The 23,156-nt window shown below is 39.6% G+C and overlaps 6 protein-coding genes across 9 annotated transcripts; 4 read left to right on the top strand and 2 right to left on the bottom strand.

The window, feature by feature from the left end:
- Positions 1-1,105: 1,105 nt before the first annotated feature.
- Positions 1,106-4,241, bottom strand: LOC106438615 (CAAX prenyl protease 1 homolog). 2 transcript variants are annotated; one of them, XM_048776151.1, is made up of 14 exons: positions 4,100-4,241; positions 3,492-3,639; positions 3,310-3,394; positions 3,148-3,243; positions 2,981-3,046; positions 2,796-2,894; positions 2,567-2,680; positions 2,362-2,472; positions 2,208-2,270; positions 2,028-2,120; positions 1,838-1,951; positions 1,686-1,757; positions 1,530-1,595; positions 1,106-1,442 (listed from the first exon to the last, which is right to left on the bottom strand). In XM_048776151.1, the coding sequence occupies exons 1-14, from the start codon at positions 4,128-4,130 to the stop codon at positions 1,326-1,328; spliced, it is 1,275 nt and encodes a 424-aa protein (XP_048632108.1). In that variant the 5' UTR covers positions 4,131-4,241; the 3' UTR covers positions 1,106-1,325. The 2 variants fall into 2 exon arrangements, with proteins under 2 accessions (XP_048632108.1, XP_048632107.1); XM_048776150.1 differs by having other exon boundaries at positions 1,106-1,595.
- A 124-nt stretch (positions 4,242-4,365) lies between these two features.
- LOC106438619 (50S ribosomal protein L5, chloroplastic) lies at positions 4,366-5,957 on the top strand. Its single transcript, XM_013879855.3, has 4 exons — positions 4,366-4,711; positions 5,118-5,318; positions 5,396-5,538; positions 5,626-5,957. Exons 1-4 carry the CDS (start codon positions 4,466-4,468, stop codon positions 5,828-5,830), a joined length of 795 nt encoding a protein of 264 aa, XP_013735309.1. The 5' UTR covers positions 4,366-4,465; the 3' UTR covers positions 5,831-5,957.
- Positions 5,958-6,151: 194 nt separating this feature from the next.
- LOC106438612 lies at positions 6,152-11,796 on the top strand. 3 transcript variants are annotated; one of them, XM_013879849.3, is made up of 11 exons: positions 6,152-6,872; positions 6,955-7,062; positions 7,188-7,384; positions 7,714-7,910; positions 8,075-8,183; positions 8,306-8,586; positions 9,064-9,163; positions 9,230-9,444; positions 9,821-9,902; positions 9,983-11,158; positions 11,324-11,796. In XM_013879849.3, the coding sequence occupies exons 1-11, from the start codon at positions 6,817-6,819 to the stop codon at positions 11,488-11,490; spliced, it is 2,688 nt and encodes an 895-aa protein (XP_013735303.2). In that variant the 5' UTR covers positions 6,152-6,816; the 3' UTR covers positions 11,491-11,796. The 3 variants fall into 3 exon arrangements, with proteins under 3 accessions (XP_013735303.2, XP_013735302.2, XP_013735301.2); XM_013879848.3 differs by having other exon boundaries at positions 7,717-7,910; positions 9,064-9,444; XM_013879847.3 differs by having other exon boundaries at positions 6,153-6,872; positions 9,064-9,444.
- Positions 11,728-14,630, bottom strand: LOC106438614 (E3 ubiquitin-protein ligase TRAIP). The gene is made up of 9 exons (XM_013879850.3): positions 14,249-14,630; positions 13,918-14,176; positions 13,697-13,798; positions 13,522-13,604; positions 13,309-13,425; positions 12,969-13,071; positions 12,435-12,888; positions 12,191-12,357; positions 11,728-11,962 (listed from the first exon to the last, which is right to left on the bottom strand). The coding sequence occupies exons 1-9, from the start codon at positions 14,365-14,367 to the stop codon at positions 11,846-11,848; spliced, it is 1,521 nt and encodes a 506-aa protein (XP_013735304.2). The 5' UTR covers positions 14,368-14,630; the 3' UTR covers positions 11,728-11,845.
- Positions 14,631-15,182: 552 nt separating this feature from the next.
- Positions 15,183-17,147, top strand: LOC106438620 (UDP-D-xylose:L-fucose alpha-1,3-D-xylosyltransferase MGP4). Its single transcript, XM_013879857.3, has 4 exons — positions 15,183-15,898; positions 16,168-16,329; positions 16,409-16,624; positions 16,745-17,147. The coding sequence occupies exons 1-4, from the start codon at positions 15,407-15,409 to the stop codon at positions 16,955-16,957; spliced, it is 1,083 nt and encodes a 360-aa protein (XP_013735311.2). The 5' UTR covers positions 15,183-15,406; the 3' UTR covers positions 16,958-17,147.
- Positions 17,148-18,027: 880 nt separating this feature from the next.
- On the top strand, positions 18,028-22,828 carry LOC106438621. Its single transcript, XM_013879858.3, has 14 exons — positions 18,028-18,794; positions 18,870-18,956; positions 19,018-19,127; positions 19,336-19,386; positions 19,571-19,742; positions 19,829-20,110; positions 20,219-20,422; positions 20,501-20,989; positions 21,071-21,280; positions 21,368-21,556; positions 21,641-21,804; positions 21,900-22,049; positions 22,146-22,224; positions 22,314-22,828. Exons 1-14 carry the CDS (start codon positions 18,348-18,350, stop codon positions 22,749-22,751), a joined length of 3,072 nt encoding a protein of 1,023 aa, XP_013735312.2. The 5' UTR covers positions 18,028-18,347; the 3' UTR covers positions 22,752-22,828.
- The last annotated feature ends 328 nt before the right edge of the window (positions 22,829-23,156 follow it).

Below are 23,156 nucleotides of genomic sequence, written 5' to 3'. Positions count from 1 at the left end.
CACAGAAACTGAGGGAGAGAGAGGCTAAAAGGGGAGGAGATGTGTGGGTGTTGTTGACATTTCTCCGAATACGTGTGGACCTGACCTTCTTCTCTTTTTTTTTGAACCCGTTTAGGCTCTTCTCTCTCTCTCGGGCGACCCGTGACCCTAAACGGGTTTAAGTCTTCTTCTTCCTTTTTTTCTTTTCTTTCTAATAAGTCAACTTACTATTTTTTAATTATTCTTTTCTAGGTAATTAGGTGGTGGTCTGGAATTGTAGCCTATGATTACTCTCCCATTATTCTATATTTTTATAGAATTGAACAAGTAAATGACTTCATATGGGAATGTTCATATTGCCAAATGCCAATAAACTAAAGACTAAAATTATCTCCAAGTCAGTCTTTTGAATACGACTTGGTTTTGTTAGAGGTATACAAGTCCATCTCGGTTTTCTAGTCTATGCCTGCCGAACTTTTTTGACTAAAAACACTTGCGTGACATTTTATTCCCCTAATGACTTGTGACTAAGCAACTTTATAAAATAAAAATGAACATTTTCATTAACTGAAAACCCCACAAAAATAGGTGTGATGATATTAATGTGAGGATCTGATGCACATACAAGTTAAATGACTCCATGTGTGAATGTTCATGCAGCAAAAAAAAAAAGAATTTCAAACTTTTCTCCAGTCAGTAAGTAGTTTGAGTACGACTTGGTGTTTGCTAGTATGGATACAAGCCAATTGTCTGTTTCCGTGACATTTTATTCCGTAACGACTCGTCAAAAAATGACTATTGAATATAATGTCATTTTCATACTGGAAAAAAACCCCACAAAAACCTGATACGGGTGATGATATTATAGCCCATTTCGACATCATTTACAATTCTAATTTAGACTAGTAACAGCTTAATCACACTCCTAAACAAGAGATAAAGTTAAAGATAAGAAAGTGCGTGATGATGTCATGTCATTATTTGATGCTAAATAATCCCTAGGAAGACTACTTAACCTTTCCTCACTTCCACCCAAACTTTTTTTATAAAGAAGCTTTGCCAAAGATCTGCTTCTGAAGTCGTCATAATGAAAACGGCGAAAATAATAGGACAATATACAGAAAAATCAGGCAAAAAATGGTTCTTGATAGAGATCGACCGGATCAGAAATGATCAAATCAAAAGTGACACTGATTCCACATTAACTAGTACTAGTAACTAAGCAAAAGACACTGTGAAGATACAAAAGAGGGCCCGTGCCTAAATGTTTTTTTTATCTAACATTCGAAAGATACTGAGCGTAAAAGTGTCACGAATCCGTAAAGAAGACGAGAGCTTATACGGACTTAATCTGTCTTCTTGTCTTGTCCATCAATGGCTCGAAGCCTCTCTACAAGAGGAGGGTGTGAGTAGTGATAAGCTGAGTACAATGGGTCTGTGTTCATCGCTGATAAGTTCTCTTCCTGCATAAATCCCCAACAATAACCATTAAAACATGTGTCACAATTATATAAACAGGCTGTGTTTTGATTTCTGCTGTCTTCTCTGACCTGTAGCTTCACTAGGGCAGGACGTAGATCCTTTGCATAACCAAGATTCACTGCAAAAGCATCAGCCTGCAAACAAAACGTTAACTCAGATCTAGTGATGGTATTTAAAGAAAGAAAGAAACTTCGACTGGATCTTGAGGGATTGTAAGATTTTACCTGAAACTCAAACGCTCGACTAACAAGGTTGAGGCCAAAGCTTACTAGGTGTTGAAGTGGTATTACAGTGTGCTGTAAGAATCAGACAAGAGAATATATAAGATTGGTATGGAGATTTCCTTTTGTGTCCAAAACCAAAAAAAAAAACAAACCTGAAATATGATCAAACCAATGAGAACTGGTTGTGTATCAAAACCAAAACTCCTGAAGAGATCAGTGGAGTTTCTGACAAGAGTGTATCCTCCAAATTGCAAGAAGGCAAGGATCTGCAGTAAAAACATGGAGACATAAGACACTGAATGAAGATAATGAGTAAATAAGTTCTGAACAGTCGTTTCTCACTTGAACAGCAATGAACGAGTATGTAGTGTGATTCAGCTTCCAGTGTCCCAGCTCGTGTGCAATAACCGCCACAATTTCATTCTCATTCTGGCACTGCACATCAGAAAAGATAATATTATATTTCAGAACCAGAGTCTGAATGTGAGAATAGTTCGCTTGAAGCACTGAGAGTCGCAGTACCTGCTGAATCAATGTGTCATAAAGAACAATCCTTTTGTTCTTGAAGAAACCATACATGTAAGCCTGTGAAAATGTAACAAGAAACATGAGCTTCTTTCTTATAGTCGCTAGAAAATGTAGGTAGGAAGAGATCTCAAGCCTTTAAGATCCTCACATTACTATGGCTTGACCTTGTAGATCCATCGACAACAAACAGCTTCTTCAGAGGAAACTTTAGAGAAGAAGCAAGTTTCTCAATCTTCTCCCGGAGGTCTCCATCAGGAAGCTATACCCAAGTATAAAAGGAAGATTTTAAATTCCTGAATACAACAGTGTGACAAAAAATATGTCTTGACTTGTAAAATGACTGGAATACTCACAGGAGTGAACTTGTTGAAAAGAGGTGCAATCAAAACAGGGTATATAGTCATCATCACTAGAGACAGGATAAACATGAATGCCCACAGATAGATGGCGAGGTAAGGACCTCCTTTCTGGAAAAAGGAACAAGATTAAAACCAAAACTGAAAACTTGCAAGCTTACATTCATAGAGAACAGTGTCATATATAAGAAAAAATCAGAATAAGATGAATCCAGAATCACGAAACCTGAACTATAACAATAATTGCGGCAACGATAGGAGGGGCAAGTATGACAGAGAGGAGTATTCCTTTGATCATGTCCCTAATGAACATCCATATTGTTTGCTGCAACCATAATTGTATACGAAACTTTAATCCGCATGTAATAAGGAAAAGGTCAGACACAAGGTGTTGTTGGAAATACGACATACTTTGTTGAACCCATGCCGAGACTCGATCACGAAAGTTGAGTACAAAGAAAATGGCAAATCAGTGATCTGCATCAGAATATCAAAGAAACCATATTATCTTCACAAATAGATAAATCTTTTTAATCCTAAAACGCATAAGACTATATAAAGGGGTTAATTTGAAAGACCTGTGACCATGTCATAAGACCAGCCAAGAATGAAAGAGTGTGCAGGATTTCATTCTCTGGATCGAGTCCCACCATTGGTAGAAAGCCGCCAGATATCTACAGGAAAAATGAATAATCACAATTTTATCCTGACATAAAGCAATAATGAAATGAGATATGTACCTTCCAAAACCAAGGCAAGATCCCAAAGAACAGAATCGCAGAGTCCATAAGTATAGTAACAAACTCATGAACAAAGTGAAAATGGCTGTAAAAATGAAACAACACTCAGTGATAATAGCCTTACCAATTACTAGAAACTAACGAAATCTAATGAATAAGAAGAATAGTAACTGAGACTAAACCTTTTGTCAAGACTGTAAGCTCGAGATTTCTCAAACTTCTCTTGGCTAATGACTCCAACCAAAGTCTTTGGGAGAGTGGGAAGCTTGAGAGCAGTATGTTGCCTCAGATCCAAATACGTCTCAAAAACGTACATCACTATCATAAAACCTGAAAAGGAAAAAGAAATATACAATCCTACAACAAAATATAGCTTTCTATTCATATGTTTGAGCTATCGCAACAAGAAATTTATGTCTATGTTGTATTTTTTGGATCAACAAGTTTGAATATTTTTGCACATCATACAATGAAGCAGTGGAGGAGATTTGATACACACCTATTCATGTTCACAAACGGATCCGTAACACAAAAGGCATATGAAAAGTCCTCTCTTTAAACCCTAAACCCTATAGAAACACACAAAAGACTCGAGAAAGAGTCAAACTTTTCTTTCTAAACCCTATACCCTAAACTTTTCTGAACAAGACAATATATAGAAACGAGAAGCAGAGATGATGGCGTAAGAAACCAGCTAGAGGAATCTCAATACAGGAAAAAAAAGGAAGCCAAAATGTTATGCGAGTGAAAGTGGAGAATAGAACGTCTGAGAGAAGGATAAAAAGCTTACCAACGACGGTTTCCATGTAAGGAATCGCCATGTCTGCCCAAAACGTACGAAGACCTGAGCCGCGAAGACGAAGAAGGAGAAAGACAGGTCTTTGGGCTGTCTGGTCGGGTCGGTGTGGTGTAAATGCATAGCGGCAAAATACGGGTACGGGTTATAACCACGAAGAGTATATGGGCTACACTTTAGGCCCATATTGAAATAGTCCCTCTTTTGGGTTAATTTGAACTTAAAAATTAATTTTGGGGCTTTAACGGGAGGTTTACTTTTATAAGGGTTAAACGAGAAAATCCTTATCGACAGAAATTACAAAATGCGACGCCGAGAGAGAGCTCTCTTCTGCAACTTTATCCACTTGGAACCTCGACCATGGCGTGTCCTTCGCTTCTGCAGTCTTCCGCTTCTTCGTTTCACGGCCGTTTCACATCTCTAGCTGCTCCATCCTCCGTACGGGTGCTCCCTCCACCGCTGAGAAACGTGGTGAAAGTCTCGGCGTCGGGAACTGTGCTGGTGGAGAAATCTGAGGCGGAGAAAGTCCAGCGGCTTAAAACCGCGTACCTGGAGAGAATCATCCCCGCGCTCAAAGAAGAGTTTAAGTACATTAATATTCACCAGGTAACCCTCTAATCTCTGAGGTTTTTTTTTGTTCTGTTGTGATTCATGATGTTTTTGAAGTCTAATTCTCGGTGTTTTTATTTTATTTTATTTTTGGGAATGTGGGGAGCTTAGTTCAAGTACATTAATATTCACAAAAGGATCATTCTTGTTGTTTTGTATTAATTTCACATTATTTGGGCTTTTTTTGGAATTGGTTTCTTTTGTGGAAAATGTAGTGAAGCTGTCTGAATATAAGCTTCTTGTCCTGATAATAATGTTTTTTATCTGGAATTTTTTGGGTCTTGTTTCGTATTTCAACTTGAAAGTATGATTACATTTTTCTAGACAAGATCATGGAAGTGCAGTTTAAAATGTGAAGTCATTCTCCTCTTTGATGTTTCTGCTTGGACATTTTCTGTGTCAGGTTCCTAAGGTTCAGAAGATTGTGGTGAATTGTGGTATTGGAGATGCAGCGCAGAACGACAAAGGTTTGGAGGCAGCAATGAAAGACATAGCGCTTATTACAGGGCAGAAGCCTGTCAAGACCCGAGCTAGAGCTTCCATTGCCACTTTCAAGATTAGGGAAGATCAACCTCTTGGCATTGCCGTCACCCTCAGAGGAGACGTGAGCTCTTCTTCTTCTTTCCCCTTGAATCTTAATCAAAGTTTCCCCTTTTTCTCAACATATATTTATTGTGACAGGTGATGTACTCGTTCTTGGATCGTCTGATCAATTTAGCACTGCCAAGAACACGAGATTTCCAAGGTGTGAGCCCCAGTAGCTTTGATGGCAACGGAAACTACAGCATTGGTGTCAAAGACCAAAGTGTTTTCCCTGAAATCAGGTTACTATCTTACCCTCAAAATCAAAACTAGTAATTCTTCTGCATTGAGATCCAAACTAAAACTCTATGTTGGTTGGGTTGGTTAAGATTTGATGCGATTGGGAAAGCAAGAGGAATGGATGTATGCATCAGCACAACGGCTAAAACGGATCAAGAAGGACAGAAGCTGTTGGCTCTGATGGGAATGCCTTTCAGGGAAGGAAGCAGTGCCAACACAGGGGCGCCAGTGAGGAAGAAGAAACTGAAGTCTCATCATTTTGATGCTAAAGGCAAAGGCAAAGGAAAGAGATGAAGAAAGATATTTTCAATCTGTTTGTATTTGTTTTCATGTTTCATAGATTATTGCTCTTTGTAATGTTTTATAACAAAAATGTGAGTTGATTTGATATAATTTAATATCAGGAAAAATGTGACTTGAATTGGAATGTGGATGAGTCCCCAATTGGGCAATTGGGTAGAAATTGCAAAAGCAAAAACATATAAAGGGGTTTTCTCTAATTCTAGGAAGTTTGTGGGGGATAGTTGCAATTAATACAATATAAAGGATGTAGCGCGTGGAAAACAGGCGCGTGAGATGTCAATCTCTCTCTCCTTCTCTCTCTTCTCGTAGACTTGTTGGTTTGCTGAATTCGATCTTCTCTTTTCCGCCATTCGATCAAAATCTGGAAATTGCAAAATTTTCTTTCTGCAGATCAAAACCCAATTTGCCTTCTCCTCTCTTTCTAGAATCCTCGCTGTTATCTTTTATCCGTCTTTTACCGATGGATTCTGGAGTGCTCGTAGAACCCTACACCTCAGATTTGTGCACGAAACTATAATTTATTTCGTTATTTTCAGATTTAGGGTTTTTCAATTCGAAATTTTCGGTTTGTTGGGTGAAATTTTGGGGGTTATAGCCTTCTGACTTTAGAATGAGCTAGTTTTTTTCTTTTTAAGCTTTACTTTCTCTGGAGATTTTACCATTTCTGGCCGAAAACCTTAGATTTTCCTGTTACTGTACATATAGCTGATGATCATGACGACCTGGTGAAGTTGCTGCTGCTGCTGCTAAATCGTTGTTAGGTTTTGCTAGTTGGGATCATGCGTCTCCTTTGATTTGAATGTTTGTTATTTGGGGTTTACTTGAGAGAATGAATACATTAGGTGCTGTTATGTAACTTCCAATACCAGATTATTATAAGAAGATTTGCTTTTTCTTTTTTCTTTGGGTATTTATTTACCATAAGAGAACTACTGTAGAGCAGCTTCATTAAGCGTTGAGATCTTGTTACGTCTACAATGAGTATACCTGATGAACAACAATTTTCCATGGATCAACTTGATGAATCAAATAAGTAAGTTTCTATCTCTACTTTGCTTGTCATCTTTTTGATTAAGCCGCGTATGTAATTGTTTTTTTCTCTCGTGTTGAATCAGGAAACCGAGAATTTCATACACGAGAAACTTTCTTTTATCCTTGAAAGATAAAGATGTTTGTACGAAGCTGCCAAATCTTCCCACTGAGTTTAATGATTTACTCTTGCGGTGAGACTCTCTTCTATATATTATTCAGAATTTATTTCTAAGAAAAAGATGTGATCATGTAGTCGTATTATGTGTGGTTTTGAGAGAGATACATGTCTTGATCTGTGTGCTCTTTATGTGAGCAGTGACACCGAAGATCCTTCACCCGAGCGGCTGAGAATTTCTGGCGATTTTGGTTTGAGACGGAATGACTACAGTTCATCGCCTCCCACTAGGGGTGAATTAGGTAGCAACTCCCGAGGCACCCATGGAAGATGGGAGGGGCGCTCAGGTGGATGGAATGATAAAGATGCTGATTCTTCACATTCAGACCGGGACCCAGGTAGCCTCATCTTATTCACATCCTCTTCTTTAAATGTTGCATGATGACGTTACAAAGAGATGGACTAGCACTAGTAATCTTTGCTCTCTTTTCACGCTTACTGTACTCTTACAAATTACTTTTTTTTTCTGCAAAAAGTGTTCGTTTTGGTGATTTACAACTCTATCCAGGTGGCTGTTCAATATGTATAAATGTAGATTTCCACTATTTTACAAAAGAGAATGACATAAAGAATGTTCTTTTTTAGTGAAAACTTTAGAACTAGACCTTAGAGAAAATTTCTGGAATTTGGGTATTATTAGTTGATACTGAACTGTATATTTTGTTAGGAGAGCGTGGAAGGCGTTCTGGCTTGCCGTCTCGGAGGCCTTGGCAACCACCGGAGCATGATGGACTTCTTGGGAAAGGTTCTTTCCCTAAGCCTTCTGGATTTGGTGCGGGATCATCTGGCCCCAGACCTCAATCTAATGACACGTATCAGCTGAGGAGAAGCAATGAACCTTACCATCCTCCTCGCCCATACAAGGTTAAGTGCCCACTTGTCTTTTGTTGCCAGCTTGAATAGTCTTTAGTTTTAATTATTGTTGAATGCTGCTCCACCATGTTGCTTGGTGTCATCAGCTGGTGAGCTTGAGTAAAGATCAATTAGTTAAGAACATTGATTCCTGAACCTCTCCTGTGTATTTGTAGGCGGAACCTTACACTCGACGTGACGCTAGAGACTCACTAAATGATGAGACGTTTGGTGCGTCTGACTCTACAAGTGAAGATAGAGCTGAAGAAGAAAGAAAAAGAAGAGGTAAAAAATCAATTTACTTAATATCTGTCCAATAGTTTGCTCTTTACCAGTTTGCAAACTTCATACAGTCTGTACATGCGTTTTTGTGCCAATCTCTAATTGACGTTCTCAACTCTCTGTAGCTTCTTTTGAGTTGTTGAGGAAGGAACATCAAAAAGTATTTCAGGAGAGGCAAAAATCAAACCCAGACTTACGTAAAAACGACTTCGATTTTACTGAACTGCTTGGGGAGTCCAAAGATGAAAAAGAGCGGCCAAGTAGAAGCGATGAAGTCCATAACACTCCATCAGATCCTGGTTCTAGTAACCACTCTTTTCCCCCTCAAAGTAATGCGCCCAGGCCGCTTGTACCTCCTGGTTTTGCTAGCACAGTTTTGGAAAGAAAGCAAGGGGGAAAACCTCAAGTAAGTCGCTATCTTTCTGAGATGCTCATTCTTACCTAATATATGTGGTCCATAGAATTTTATTTTTGTTTGCGTATCGATTTCTGAGGTATATACTATATTATTTTGTGCTTAGATTCCAATCAAGAACATGAGTACATGTAGTTCTATTGCACCTCCTCCCTCTTACCTAACGAACAAACTAGGAGTATAAAAAAAAAGACCTAGCTCAGTAAGTAAAAGTTACGACTTCGTTGGTTATATATGATCCAAGGCTGTGGTCGCTTGATTATTATCACTTTAGACGGAGTTCATTTATTTCCTGTTAAGTGAGAGTTAGTTTTGAGTGTGTTGCCCATTTTCTTTGTGGTTTGTCTTTTCTTTCTATACTTTTATTTGGATGCACTCTCTGATCGGTGCATCAATTTACGAAACAAATTTTGTACATCCACTGTCTTTGGTCGCACCTGTTATTTACTGGTTATTACACCATTGCAGGCTGAAACTTCTCAACATGAGCGTAGTCCTTTGAATCCCAAAGGCGTTAATATGGTGAATGCGGGAATTACGATAGGCTCAAGTGAGATGCTGGTAGAAGGTGAAGCTGTTCGTGTCTACTCCCCTGACACAAGTGAAAAGGCTGCTAATATACCTTCATTTGTAGGAATATCTACAAATACAGTTAATCAGGACAAAAGTTTTGAAAATATTTCCTCCATCTCAACCGCTGCTGAAGCTCAGGGATATCCTATAAAAACTGAGCAGGCTCCAGTAACGCTAGAACACAAGAAAAGCTTGGAGGATGGGCCATCAATTCTCGATAAGATATTCAACACCGCTATAAATTTGAATAGTGGTGACTCCTCTAGTATAACTCAGGTGAGTTTTTTCTTTCGTTCTATTTCAGTTAGCTCCATTTCCCCTGAGACTGCTCCCACGATAGCTCTTGCATTTATGCTTATCCTTGTGAATCTGTAATTTGATATGATGCACTTCGTTTTGGTCCAAATGGTGTATAATTATTTCTGATTTAGTGTGCACTACCCAGTCGTAACTGAGGCTAATACCTATATGATGTATTAATCCTTAGGATGATAGATAAACATAGTTTGTATGTTCTCTTAGTGAACATACAGTGGTCCATGTGTTATATATAAACAAAGTTGAATGCTTTTTCTTCAGGGAAACGTATTCTTATTTCCCTGTGGAGTTCGATTATCTCATTTGACCTGACAAATATTCACATCCTTTGTAGAAAATTGTCGTAAAAGTTGAAGAGACAAGGAGCCCTCAGACTGTTAAATCCTCAAAGTTCGCACATCTATTTCTTGAAGAAGGTAATCCCTGACTGTTATGCGAGAATAGAACGTTTTTCCATACAAAGCCAATAATCCAACTCTCTTCCTAACCGGTGCAGATAACAAGCCAGACGAAGATCCCCCATCTAGCAGGCCACCAGGAGGCTTACTGTCACTACTTCAAGGTGCAGATAAATTGCAAGGCCACGCCACTAAAAACATTGATAAGTTAAGCAACACATCCGCAAGTAAACCAGTAACAGCTGTTCCACCTGTTCTTACTTGCGAAGACCTTGAGCAGTCAATTCTGTCAGAAGTCAGTGAAATCAATCTTCCTCCTCCTCCTTCATTGCCAGTTGACCAAGACTTTAGTGTTTCTTCATTGAAGAAGACCAAACAACGGAAAGCATCTGTTGATGACCAGGCTTCGCAGCACCTTCTTTCTTTATTACAGAGAAGTGCAGACCCAAAAAGTCAAGATACGGTAACAGAGACTAGACTACCACCATCTGTGAAAGCAAGTACTGCCGGAGAAGCAGATCCGGGGAAGTCTTTGACTCTTGAGAATCTGTTTGGGAGTGCCTTCATGAATGAACTGCAGTCAATTGGAGAACCAGTCTCGGGAAGAGCTATGGTTGCTGATGCTCCTGGGGTCACGCTACGATCAGACAGGTCTATGGGTGAACTGAGCCAAAGAAATCAAATCAGACCTGACGGTCTCACCGGAGGGCTACAAGGCCTTCCAGGAGATGGTAACTTCCTTGGCGTTGGCGATCCTGTAAACCCACAAAAATACATGTCTTTTCCAGGATCTCATAATCAGGAGCCTGAAGTAACTTTCGACATCTCTGGCAAGCTAGCTACTTTAAACTCTGGTCCAAGGAACGATAGACCAACTATGGGAGGTCAAGATGGTCCCTTTCTTCAACGCCATCCCCAACAATATGCTCATGTAAAACCTCAGCTCGATTTCATGGGCCAAGGAAGCATCAGAGGTCAACATCAGGATTCTTCACCAAATCACCCGTTTCCACCAAACATGATTCACCATCGTCCACCTTTCCAGAATTCAACAACTAGTGGACTTCCTGAGTTTGATCATCTTCCGCCTCATATGATGCATATGCAAGACAACCTGCAACGCCAGCATCTAATGCAAGGATTCCCCGGTGGTGGTCCACCACACCATCAGTCTCCTAATGTAAACAATCAAATGCAGGGTCTCATCCCCGAGTTAAATCCATCACAAGGCTTTCCCTTCGCTCATCGCCAACCCAACTACGGTATCCCACCAGGTATAACAAAAGATGATCAAACCATTTCCTATTATATTTACCCTTTAAAAAATTCAAACTTTCGCTCATTTTTTTGCCCTGGATTCGAAACCTTTTGTGGATTGGAGTTTGCTCTTCACTTGAGTTGGTCTCTCAAAACATATATTTCGTTTTGTGTCTTTTCAGGTTCTCAAGTCAACAGAGTTGAACATCCAGCTTCACTGCAGGCACTCTTGGGGATTCACCAGAGGATAGACCCGTCCAAGCAGTCGCCCGCAATGGGTCAAGCCGGTGGTCCTAATCGTCAGGGCTCTATGGGTCATGAACTGGACCATGGCTTTGGCTACAGATAACTCTGCTCTGTCCACAATCCTCCGAAGAAAGGTTTATGAAGTCTGTTTATCTTGCTGCTTGTGGTATCTGGTATGTGGATGCTTATAAATAACAGTGGTAGATTTTGATGTACTTTCGAGTCCTGTGATTTGCATGATCCATTTTAGGTTTCTGTTTTTCGAAATCTGTAGCTCAAATCTCAATGTTTCCGTGAGTCGAAACACTCCGCATCCATTATATGGTTAAATCTTATCAAGAACAAAATCGTCATGTTTTTATTTGCATGTTATTACATTTGTATCAATACATGGGGTGGCTTTGGAGTTTTTTTTCTTTCTTCCAAAAAGTTAAGATTCTCATTCAGGCCTCGAAATTTTAGCGATTGGATTTCCCAAAAAAATGTTCGATCTGCAGACACCCTTGAGACGACGAACCACTTGTTTTACTTCCAACCTTGAATCTCTTGCCACTTCCTGAGCTTGCATTGGCGTTCTATGCAAATCGAGAATAACCACATTAGGAAAGGTACGAAGTTACCGGATAAGCTCATAAATTGTGGTAAGGGCTTTTAAGTGTAGAGGTTGTGAGAAACGTAATCTAAAATAACACAAGTCAGAAAGATTTAAATTCCATATTCCATCTATATGAATGAAGGAAAATATGTGAGAGGAAAATGATTAAGTTTATGGAAACTGATGGATAAGAGAAGCAGAAACTCACAGAAAATTGGGGTTTGGATCTCAACACCTTGATTCTTCCACCTTTACCATCAGGTCCAACAGAGATTAGATCATTCTTGCCTGAGACATAACCTCCTAGTGAAGGACTCGTTTCCCATCTTCTGAGATTTTGATTTTTCCCCCTTGACAACCAAATGTCTCCAGCACCTGCATTGAGTTTTGAACAATCTTCAAATCTACTTCACTCAAGAACATAGAATGATGGATGATGTATGCAGACGTACCATTGTTCCGAGTTGAGAATGATGATGCCGGACTTTCTCTGATGTTAAACTTTATATCCTTGACCACGGGATCGTCACATTTCTCCTGAACATTACTATCTTCACTCTTCTCATCTTTCATAACAGAATCCGAATGTCTGAAGCCAGAACTTGGGGTTTCAGGAACATCATCATCATCTATCTCGATAACCGACTCTGGTTTGCGAGAAATAGAGTCTCCTCTTCCCCTTGAGCACGATTCCTGATTGGTTAATCCATCATTCTTCTCAAACTTACCAAGTGGTGTAGAGATTTCCTCAACTATGTTGCCTGATGGAGGCATTCTGAAAGAAACAAAGCTCTCTGTTGCAGGCTTGGAGACTTGTCTGTCACTGCAATTCTTTGAAACTTTTATATCCCTTAGAGCTCTGTTCTCACTCTCTTCAGCTATTATCTCAAGTTCCCTCACTCGCTTCTGCCAGTTGAAACAATGATAACATGAGCTGGATAAAAAAAGTCAGCTAAGATGAATTACAAGAACAGAAAGACTCTAACCTTTAGTCTATCCATCTTTTCCATAGCTTTCTCAAGTTTCTCAGAAGACCGAGCTTCTCCTCTACCCAGCTGATTACATTTGGCCAGCAACTCTTTATAACTCCTGTAGGATGTGGATATGTACACAAGAATGTTTTGGTATTAAAGATTTCAAAAACAAAATGTACTTTTGCTTATTAATTGTGTATTTTCAGTGACAAAACAGACTACTGAACTGATCAGCTTAAACCACATTACACGTGCAGATATGACTAAATGAAGATAATGAACTGAGTCTACTAAGTACATGACAAAAAATGAGAGCAGGGAAGCTATAACAAAACATATGAAATGTGTATACCTGTTTCGGATAACCAAGGACTTGACAAGTGTATCTATTGTATCTTTGGTCTTTGCATTATTCCCTAGCATGGCGAGCTTCATAACATCATCTTCATCCAAGCTTAGATCGGAAACACTGAATGCAAAACAAGATATATAGGCTCACTAAAAGACTGAATAGTGTACTTCACTGTCTAAAAACGTTAAAAACAGTATAAAATATTGAACCCACAGTTTAAGCGCGGCGAGCTCCTTGGCAAGAGCCATAGTTCTGTCTTGTAGCTTGGCGCACTTGGAAGTAAGCTGAACACATTCCTGTAACAAAACAAAACATAATAATAACAAGAAACTCAACACGAATTTGTACTAACCTAAGGATCATTGATGAGTTTAGTTTAGTTTAATACCTCTGACTTTACTTTAAGCAAGTGTTGGGTGGTTGATATCTCTTGTAGAGCCTCCCACCTTCTTGCTTTGTCCTCCTTCAATTGCTCCTTGCACTGATGCAACTAAGAAGCAAAAAAAAACCCAAAATTTTTTTATAAATTTATAATAACATAACCTTATGCTTTATCTTCTTACACGATTCTACTAATCAAATGTTTCTACTCATCCCAAATGTGCTTACCTGGTCGGAGACTTCAAGATTGTTCTTTTGCTGTCCCTCCAGAGCTGAAGTAAGGTTCTGTATCTTCCCTTGGAGCCGCTTCACTTCTCCTCTCAACAAGACCGGATCTTCCTCGACTTTCTGCGATGCAATCGAATCGGTTTGGTTCCCGGAAGATTGAAAGTAGAGCCGGAAAGGATCCTTTAGGAGGCACTTCTGCTTGCAAATCGGACAGTTTCGCTTGTTCGTGCTCGGGCAGTACTCGAACCATTGCTGCAAACTAGAGTTCCACGAAAAATCGATTAGCATAAAAATTAATTGATTGTTGCAGTAGTGGTTACCAAGTACTAACCATAGCTCGTGAAAGACGTGGCCACATGCGGAGATCGATTGCAGATTCTCAGCCACCGGTTTTAGATCTTCGTAACAGATTGAACATATTGCACTCGACGCCGCGTTTTCGCCGGCCATCTCTCCGATTGTCCGTTGTTCCGACAACAACGATTTGATTTCTGAATGCAGACAGAAAAATATGTAAGAGAAAAAAACCAATTGGGCGCGGGAGAAAAAACAATTGAAATTTCTGAGCAAGCGCGAAAAGCTTTGGTATGACACATGAGAGGTCCAAAATGCTTGTTGTAAAAGCCCAACATTATGACAAAAATAGCATGCAAACAAACTCTCAAAATATAATTAATTAAAGAGTAAAAAAAATTAATTACTCCAAAGTCCAAACCATAAACTCTAATTGTAACCTCATTTCTTAAATATTAAACTCTAATTTTTTTTTAACGCTGATTTATTAGGATATTACAATTATGATATGAAAAAGATTACATAGACGATTCGACAACCGACAATACTACCTTCTTAATGAAGATCTACGCCTAACTGCATCACCTCTGAACCGTCCTGATGAAAATCCACGTTTGTAAGACTTTCTTTCGTGTATTCTGCATAATTGTTTAATAAATCGCTCTCTCCGGGACTTAAAACCTGGATTTCCTGTAATCTACAAGAAATTACATAGTCTGTGATTTGAACCTTATATTTGGGTGTAAAAACTTTTAAACTTTAACCAGTAGGTTACGATGCTTCAACGTTAAACTCTAAATCTAACCACTTAAATCCAAACTTAATATAAAATAAATAAAAGTTTTTATTTGTAATTTAGTAAAAGCTTCCTACTCAACTCAAGCCATAAAATGGCAGATTTTATGGGCCTAACTTTCAAGCCCATTTATTACCGACAGATCCGAAACTATAACCCGAGTATAGAAGAAAAAAAATTAAAATGAAACTGAAATGAAAAAAATACTCTGCTTCCAAATCGCCATTGTTCTTTTCATGTGTTCGAGATCTCTCCCTCCACACCATCTCATCATCATCATCATCATCAGATCTACACTCTCTTCTTCACTGAAAATTCTCCAATAAATCCCAAATCTGATTTTGTATTGAATTCAACCAATACATATATATATATATCTCTCTCTCAATTTTGTTTTGAATGGCGCAGCAAAAGTACCTTCACCAGCGCCCCATCCAAAACCCATTCACAAACCCATTCTCTTCCTCTCCTCTCTCAAACTCTTCCCTCTCTAACCGTCCCATCTCCCTCCTCTCCCGCAACGGCCTCCTCCTCCTCCTCGCACTCCTCGTCATCCTCGGCGTTTTCCTACCCTGGGCTGGATCTCCCTTATTCCCCTTCCCAAACACGCTCTCTCCTTCTCAGTCCAAGTGGCGCGACTACTCCCTCGCTCAAGCCGTTGAATTCGCAGCTAAGAACGGCACCGTGATCGTCTGCGCAGTGAGCTATGCGTACTTGCCTTTCCTCAACAACTGGCTGATCAGCGTCTCCAGGCAGAATCACCAGGACAAAGTCCTCGTCATCGCTGAGGATTACGCTACTCTCTACAAGGTTAACGAGAAATGGCCTGGTCACGCCGTTCTCATCCCTCCCGCGTTCGATTCTCAAACCGCTCACAAATTCGGTTCCCAGGTATTGCATAATCTTTATTAGTTGTTATCATACTGATTCAGTTAGATCTGGTAAATATAAGCGGGACGGAATCAAAGTTTGTTATATAAGCATAACAGAATCATAACAGAATCAAAGTGCGGTACGGTGCAACTGAGGTTACTTCGTTGTTTAGTCCCTCAAGGTTTAAGGTTTTAGCTGTGTAGTAGCATCCAATTTTTCTTTCTAATTTTGATCAAATTTGTTTTGAATCATCTTTGTTAACTAAATGATCATTATCTGAATCTTAGGGCTTCTTCAACTTCACATCTAGGAGGCCGCAGCATCTCTTGCAAATTGTGGAGCTAGGTTACAGTGTTATGTACAACGATGTTGATATGGTCTGGCTCCAAGATCCGTTCAAGTATTTGGAAGGAAGGCATGATGCATACTTCATGGATGACATGACTGCTGTATGTAATCTCCTTCACACATCTCCTTGACTATTATTCAGATTGTTTATTATTTTCTTTATTGATTTTTTGGTGGCAGATTAAGCCGTTGGATCATTCTCATGATTTACCGCCTCCGGGTAAGAAAGGAAGGCCTTATATTTGTAGCTGCATGATTTTCTTGCGCCCCACTAGTGGCGCAAAGCTTCTGATGAGGAAATGGATTGAGGAACTTCGAGACCAGCCTTGGTCTAAAGCTAAGAAAGCAAATGACCAGCCTGGTTTTAACTGGGCACTTATGAAAACAGCTCATCAGGTAGATGTAGATTGTTTCCTCCAAGTTCCACAGCTAAACCTTTTGGTTCTCTGAGATTCAGCATTAGCTTAACCTTAGCTTTTATGGACTCTTTTATTGGGATCTTTGGGTGTTGTGCAGGTGGATCTCTACTTGCTTCCTCAGGCAGCATTCCCAACGGGAGGATTGTACTTCAAGAACAAGACATGGGTAAAGGAGACAAAGGGGAAGCATGTGATAATCCACAATAACTACATTGTTGGTTTTGAAAAGAAGACCAAACGTTTCCGTGACTATGGTCTATGGTTAGTGGATGATCATGCTCTTGAGTCCCCATTAGGAAAATTAGAGTAACTTCAAATGGTGCAAAAAAAAAAGATTGTTTTGGTCGCTACCCTCTTTCATTGTTTCAGGCCTGTGGAAAGAGTAACTTTTTGTAGGAGTCTTTTAGAGTTGTGAGAGTGTTATATCCATTCAAGTAATGTTGTGTCAAAAATTGCTATAATTGACACTGTGTCGGGTAAAATTCTATTTGATTACTTCATTCAAGTCGTATACACAAAAATACAGTGGATCACATATACATTACGTACTGCTATAAGCCTATAATTGACATTTTTGTTTGTTTGATCCAAGCTATAATTGGCATTTTGTCTGCCATTTCTATGATTACTTCATTCAAGTATCGCATTTGCAGTTGTCAAATTTAACTGATGTTGCAGTGAGAAGAATCAAATCCTGATCATGGATTTTTACACCTTTTAGCGGTAAAATTGGTAAACAAAAGTATTTTGCTGATTTTATTGGACTGGTGTACTCTACAAATATATATCTAGAAAGATAAAAAATCTTTACACTGTTGATAGAAAAATCTGACACATATGAAGAACTGGAATGATACTAATTGACAACGAGGTGTGTAAAATTCATTAAAAAATCCAAAACTAAGACTGACAGCTAGCATATGATATGAGGGTCCACTCGCTTATATTTATTTATTTTAACACACTGTAGTTGATGTGTATATACAAATCATCCATACTTTTACAAACATGTGACTGATTTAAAAAATTTATAGGCTTTTTGGAGGATGCTTCTTATGTAAGATTTACCGAAAATGCAAATCATAAATGAAAATTATCAGACCAACGGCGATAAATAAATAAAAAATGTTGGTTCACTAGACATTTTGTCCAGATATGATTTTATATATTTATTGAATTTTTTTCTTTTGTGTTTTGTTTTCCAGTTTTATGCATGATTAATGGTCGATCGGATTTCAATAAAGTAGTAAACTACGCGTGAAACATAACTAGCAAGATAATATTTCTCGTTCTCTAACATAATTAAAAAAAAACAAATTAAAATCTCTAAAAGGATAGAAATCTGACAAAAATGAAGGAAAAATAAAATAAAATAAAAAGGTGAAAATAGACAGACAAGGAAGAAAATAATTCTTTGGACTTCCTCCCTTCGAATCCGCGCAGCTTACACAGTCTCCTTCGATTCTGCCAGCCATTGACTCCAAAGAAACAAACAGCTTCCCTCTCTCTCTCTCCCTCCTTAGCTTTTACTAATAAGCTCACAAGAAAGTATCTACGCATCTGTGCGCTTCCCCTGCTCTCTCTCTCTCTCTCTCTACGTCATCAACTGAATTAACCACACGCACTTCCACTGCTCTTCCTCGTGACTAGATTTCGTCGCATTATCCGTAATCTCGCCGGAGTTGCATGTACTTTCTCAAATGGGATCTCTGGAATCTGGGATTCCGGCGAAGCGAGAGCCCGCCGCCGCGAGATGGGGAAGGCAACACCCGTTCTTGCAGAGAAACAGATCGAGGCTCTCGAGATTCTTCCTCTTCAAGAAGCTCAACTACATCCAACTGATCTGCACCATGTGCGTCTTCTTCTTCTTCGTCGTCCTCTTCCAGATGTTCCTCCCCGGTCTCGTCGTCGTCGTCGACAAATCCGATAAACCGCCGTGGAGGAGCAAGAAGAAGGAGCTTCTCCCACCTGATTTGATCGTTTTCGAGGAGAGAGGGGTTTTCGATTTCGGCGAGGGTGTTAGATTAGAGCCTACCAAGCTTCTGATGAAATTCCGGAGAGATGCTACTCAAACTAGTACTAGTGATGGTTTCAACCTCACGACTAATACGCAGCGTTTTGGAGTTCGAAAGCCGAAGCTAGCTCTGGTCAGTTCTTTAGCTTCTAGATAATGAAACTTGATCCATTTTTGAGAGAGATCTGATGGTTTTCTCTTCTTTAAGGTTTTTGCGGATTTGTTAGCTGATGCTGAACAGATGAAAATGGTGACTGTCTCCAATGCGCTGCTAGAGATTGGATATGCAATTGAGGTATGCATTTGTGTGTGTACCTTTAGTAATATGAAGTGATGATAACACTTGTCTTTGTTAGGTGTACTCACTCGAAGACGGTCCAGTTCATGGAGTCTGGCAGCAAATGGGAGTTTCAGTCACTATACTCGTGACTAACCATGCATCAAGTTGTGTTATCGACTGGCTCTCGTATGTATATTGCCTTTTCCCTTTGCTTGATTAATTTAGTGTAGTCATGTGATTCGGTTTAATTGGATAATGTGGATGGATCTGAGTTTGTTCCAGTGCATTATAGGTTCTTATCTTCTATTATTGTAATGCAGAAATTAAGTTGACTTGACTTGGTCAATGAGATGATTTCTGATCATTGATCATTTTCTTTCTTCTTATCTTGAAGCTATGATGGCGTCATTGTAAACTCTCTCGAAGCTAGGAGTATGTTTGCTTGGTAAGATTTTTCTGTTCTTTGGTGGAATGAGTGGTTATCACATTGTTCTGGTTTTGGTTTATAATCATCGTAGGACTTATACAATGTGTATATTTATTTATATACACCCAAATATATTTGTTACCTATGTGGATTTTTTTCTCTGAAGTTCTTGATAGTTTAAACTATGGTTATTCTTTGACAGCTTCATGCAAGAACCTTTCAAATCTCTGCCTCTTGTTTGGGTCATCAATGAGAAAACCCTTGCTGTTCGGTCTAGGCAGTATAACTCAACTGGGCACACTGAACTCCTAACCGACTGGAAAAAGATTTTCAGTCGGGCATCGGTTGTGGTCTTCCATGATTATCTCCTTCCGGTAAATATTTGTTGATTAGAGTGCAACCTCCATTCTGCTTTGGATAATTACTTCTTCTCAGTTGACTTGCTATTTGTTTCGTGCAGATTCTCTACTCCGAGTTTGATGCGGGCAACTTTTATGTGATTCCCGGATCTCCTGAAGAAGCATGGAAAGCAAAGAATCTGGACTTTCCACGGAAAGATGACATTGTCATTTCCATTGTGGGAAGTCAGTTCTTGTACAAAGGTCAATGGCTTGAACATGCTCTACTGCTTCAAGCTCTACGGCCGTTATTTTCAGGCTATAACACTAAAAGTTATAATTCCCATCTCAAGATCATAGTTTTGGGTGGAGAGTCAGCTTCCAACTACAGCGTAGCTATTGAGGTATAACAAAGGTCTGCTTTGACTATTGATGAAATGGTTTGTAGCTTTTGAAGATAGAGATTACAAAAACACTAACCTTGTTCCTTGGTGTGATTTTGAACTTCTTAGACAATTTCCCAGAACTTGACATATCCAAAAGATGCTGTGAAGCATGTAAGCGTCGCCGGGAATGTTGATACGATACTGGAAAGTTCTGATCTTGTCATTTACGGATCATTTCTTGAGGAGCAATCTTTTCCAGAAATTTTGATGAAGGCCATGGCACTGGGGAAACCGATAGTCGCACCGGACCTCTTGAATATTAAAAAACATGTATTTTTCTTTTCCTTTGCCTGTTTCTCCATGGAGATGTGTTGTGGCGTACTGACAGTATTGGCAATATCAAATTAGGTCGATGACAGGGTTACTGGGTATCTTTTCCCCAAGAAGAATCTTGAGATTCTGTTGCAGATTGTGCTTGAAGTGATAACAGAAGGAAAAATATCTCCGTTGGCTCGGAATATTGGCTTGATGGGGAAATCAATTGTTAAAAATATGATGGCGTTGGAAACCATTGAAGGCTATGCGGTTCTACTAGAGAATATTCTCAAGTTATCGTCAGAAGTTGCTTCTCCTAAGGATATACAGACAGTTCCTCCAAAACTGAGAGAAGGGTGGAGTTGGCATCTGTTCGAAGCTCTCATGAATGCATCGCCTGATAATAGAACAGCAAGAAGCTATGAGTTCATAGCGAATGTTGAGGGACATTGGAATCATACCTCAGGAGAAGCTACTACGAAATTTGGGGTTGTTAATGATGATTCATTTATATATGAAATATGGGAAGATGAGAGATATCTCCAAGTGATTAACAGTAAAAAAAGACAAGAAGACGAGGAGGTAAGCATTTCAGACGCGAGTTCTTGAAATGACATTCTTATCTCCAGTTTCAGTGTGTCAGTTTTATTTGTTATGGTGCAGCTGAAAGGCAGAGCCTTGCAGTATCATGGGACATGGGAGGATGTATATAAAAACGCCAAAAGGGCAGACCGAAGTAAGAATGACCTACACGAGAGAGATGAAGGGGAGCTGCTGCGAACCGGTCAACCATTATGCATATATGAACCCTATTTTGGTGAAGGAACTTGGTCGTTTCTACATCAATACCCCCTCTATCGTGGGGTGGGCATGGTGAGTTTCCATGTGCAATATATTGTTTTTGCAATTGTCCAAAAGAGGAAAGTTTTTCGGAACTGATATGAATGCACCTTACTGCAGTCAGGTAAAGGAAGGAGACCTAGGATGGATGATATTGATGCATCATCACGTCTTCCGCTTTTCAACAATCCGTACTATCGAGATGCTATTGGTGACTTTGGAGCATTCTTTGCAATTTCAAACAAGATTGATCGTTTACACAAGAATTCATGGATAGGGTTTCAGTCCTGGAGAGCGACAGCCAGGAAGGTACATATCTTCCCTTGCTATTATAGAATGCTATGGTCCCAGTACTAGTAATAATTTTGATGTGATCTGGAACCCTAAAAACAGGAATCTTTATCAAGGATTGCTGAGAACGCATTACTTAATGCTATAAAAACACGGAAACACGGAGATGCTTTGTATTTTTGGGTTCGCATGGACAAAGATCCGAGGAATCCTCTGCAGAAACCCTTTTGGTCGTTCTGTGACTCCATAAATGCTGGGAACTGCAGGTAAAACCCATACACATTTCTTAAAATATAGTTTTATAACAAAGTTTGAGACATCATATACCTAACTCTTTACAATTTGTGGACTTTTGATGAAGGTTTGCTTACAATGAAACTTTGAAGAAAATGTACAGTGTCAAGAATATGGATTCACTGCCTCCAATGCCCGAGGATGGGGATACATGGTCTGTGATGCAGAGCTGGGCGTTGCCAACAAGGTCCTTCTTAGAGTTTGTCATGTTTTCAAGGTGCTTGTTATTACCCATTGATTGTCTCAGTCCGACCCTCATTGGTCAGAAACAAAAGAGTGCTTAAAAGAGTGTTGCATCTCTCTTGTGTTGTAGGATGTTTGTGGATTCTTTGGATGCACAGATATATGAAGAGCATCATCGAACCAACCGTTGCTATCTGAGTTTAACCAAAGTAAGAAACTCATTCCTTCTTCTGCCAAAGTCTATCCACCATCTAATGGGTTTGGATTTTGAGTAATGTGTTGGATAAATTTCTCATAGGACAAGCATTGCTATTCACGGTTACTCGAGCTTCTGGTGAACGTATGGGCTTACCACAGCGCGAGACGCATTGTCTACATAGATCCTGGGACTGGTGTGATGCAGGAGCAACACATACAGAAAGACAGGAGAGGGCAAATGTGGGTGCAGTGGTTCGAGTACACAACTCTGAAAACAATGGACGAGGATCTAGCAGAGGAAGCAGACTCAGACCGTCGTGTGGGACACTGGATATGGCCATGGACAGGTGAGGTGGTGTGGCGAGGTTCATTAGAGAAAGAGAGGCAGAGGAAGAATGTAGAGAAAGAAGAGAAGAAGAAGAGAAGTAAAGATAAGCTGAACAGAATGAGAAATAGAAATAGTCGCCAGAAAGTCATTGGAAAATATGTAAAACCGCCGCCGGATAACGAAACCGTTACCGGAAACTCCACTTTGTAAAACGGAGACGCATGATAAAAAAAAACAGATTAATGATATGTTTTGAGAGATCATTTGTATAAAGGAAATCTTAATCATTTACTCTCTCTTTGTTTTAACCGACGGCTTTAACTCCCCGGCGAGAAGGAGGAATCCATAAAAAGGAGCTTGACTCGAGCATACGTTGCCGTTTGAGCAATTTCGACGGCTAATGTCTTAACAAATTTTGTAAACTTCTTTTTTTTTTTTGCCAACTAGAAAGTTTATTCAGAGGAACGAAGCCCAACAGGCTTGGCCCAAACAACACATTACAAGAAAAGGCCCAACACAGGGCAAACTAAACTTTACAGACTATGGGCCCTAAGCCCATAGATGAAACCCGTTGAGAAAGGAGAAGACGCGTCACCCGCCACGTGTCCAATCACC

Source organism: Brassica napus, chromosome A3, assembly GCF_020379485.1.
Source record: "Brassica napus cultivar Da-Ae chromosome A3, Da-Ae, whole genome shotgun sequence".
In the NCBI taxonomy this organism is placed as follows: Eukaryota; Viridiplantae; Streptophyta; class Magnoliopsida; order Brassicales; family Brassicaceae; genus Brassica; species Brassica napus.
This window is presented reverse-complemented; position numbering and strand designations above follow the sequence as displayed.

Coding starts and splice junctions, on each gene's coding strand:
- LOC106438615 (XM_048776150.1), bottom strand. CDS start 4,130: ATGGCGATTCCTTACATGGAAACCGTCGTTG. Junction 3,395..3,491: donor GCTTACAGTCTTGACAAAAG/GTTTAGTCTCAG, acceptor TCATTTTTACAG/CCATTTTCACTTTGTTCATG. Junction 2,681..2,795: donor CAATTATTGTTATAGTTCAG/GTTTCGTGATTC, acceptor TCCTTTTTCCAG/AAAGGAGGTCCTTACCTCGC.
- LOC106438619 (XM_013879855.3), top strand. CDS start 4,466: ATGGCGTGTCCTTCGCTTCTGCAGTCTTCCGCTTCTTCGTTTCACGGC. Junction 4,712..5,117: donor AGTACATTAATATTCACCAG/GTAACCCTCTAA, acceptor TTTCTGTGTCAG/GTTCCTAAGGTTCAGAAGAT. Junction 5,539..5,625: donor AGTGTTTTCCCTGAAATCAG/GTTACTATCTTA, acceptor GGGTTGGTTAAG/ATTTGATGCGATTGGGAAAG.
- LOC106438612 (XM_013879847.3), top strand. CDS start 6,817: ATGAGTATACCTGATGAACAACAATTTTCCATGGATCAACTTGATGAA. Junction 7,385..7,713: donor ACATTCAGACCGGGACCCAG/GTAGCCTCATCT, acceptor ATATTTTGTTAG/GAGAGCGTGGAAGGCGTTCT. Junction 7,911..8,074: donor ATCCTCCTCGCCCATACAAG/GTTAAGTGCCCA, acceptor GTGTATTTGTAG/GCGGAACCTTACACTCGACG.
- LOC106438614 (XM_013879850.3), bottom strand. CDS start 14,367: ATGGCCGGCGAAAACGCGGCGTCGAGTGCAATATGTTCAATCTGTTAC. Junction 13,426..13,521: donor GAGCTCGCCGCGCTTAAACT/GTGGGTTCAATA, acceptor TTTTGCATTCAG/TGTTTCCGATCTAAGCTTGG. Junction 12,889..12,968: donor AAAAGATGGATAGACTAAAG/GTTAGAGTCTTT, acceptor TTCAACTGGCAG/AAGCGAGTGAGGGAACTTGA.
- LOC106438620 (XM_013879857.3), top strand. CDS start 15,407: ATGGCGCAGCAAAAGTACCTTCACCAGCGCCCCATCCAAAACCCATTC. Junction 15,899..16,167: donor CTCACAAATTCGGTTCCCAG/GTATTGCATAAT, acceptor TCTGAATCTTAG/GGCTTCTTCAACTTCACATC. Junction 16,625..16,744: donor TTATGAAAACAGCTCATCAG/GTAGATGTAGAT, acceptor GGTGTTGTGCAG/GTGGATCTCTACTTGCTTCC.
- LOC106438621 (XM_013879858.3), top strand. CDS start 18,348: ATGGGATCTCTGGAATCTGGGATTCCGGCGAAGCGAGAGCCCGCCGCC. Junction 18,957..19,017: donor AGATTGGATATGCAATTGAG/GTATGCATTTGT, acceptor TGTCTTTGTTAG/GTGTACTCACTCGAAGACGG. Junction 20,111..20,218: donor ACTACAGCGTAGCTATTGAG/GTATAACAAAGG, acceptor TGAACTTCTTAG/ACAATTTCCCAGAACTTGAC.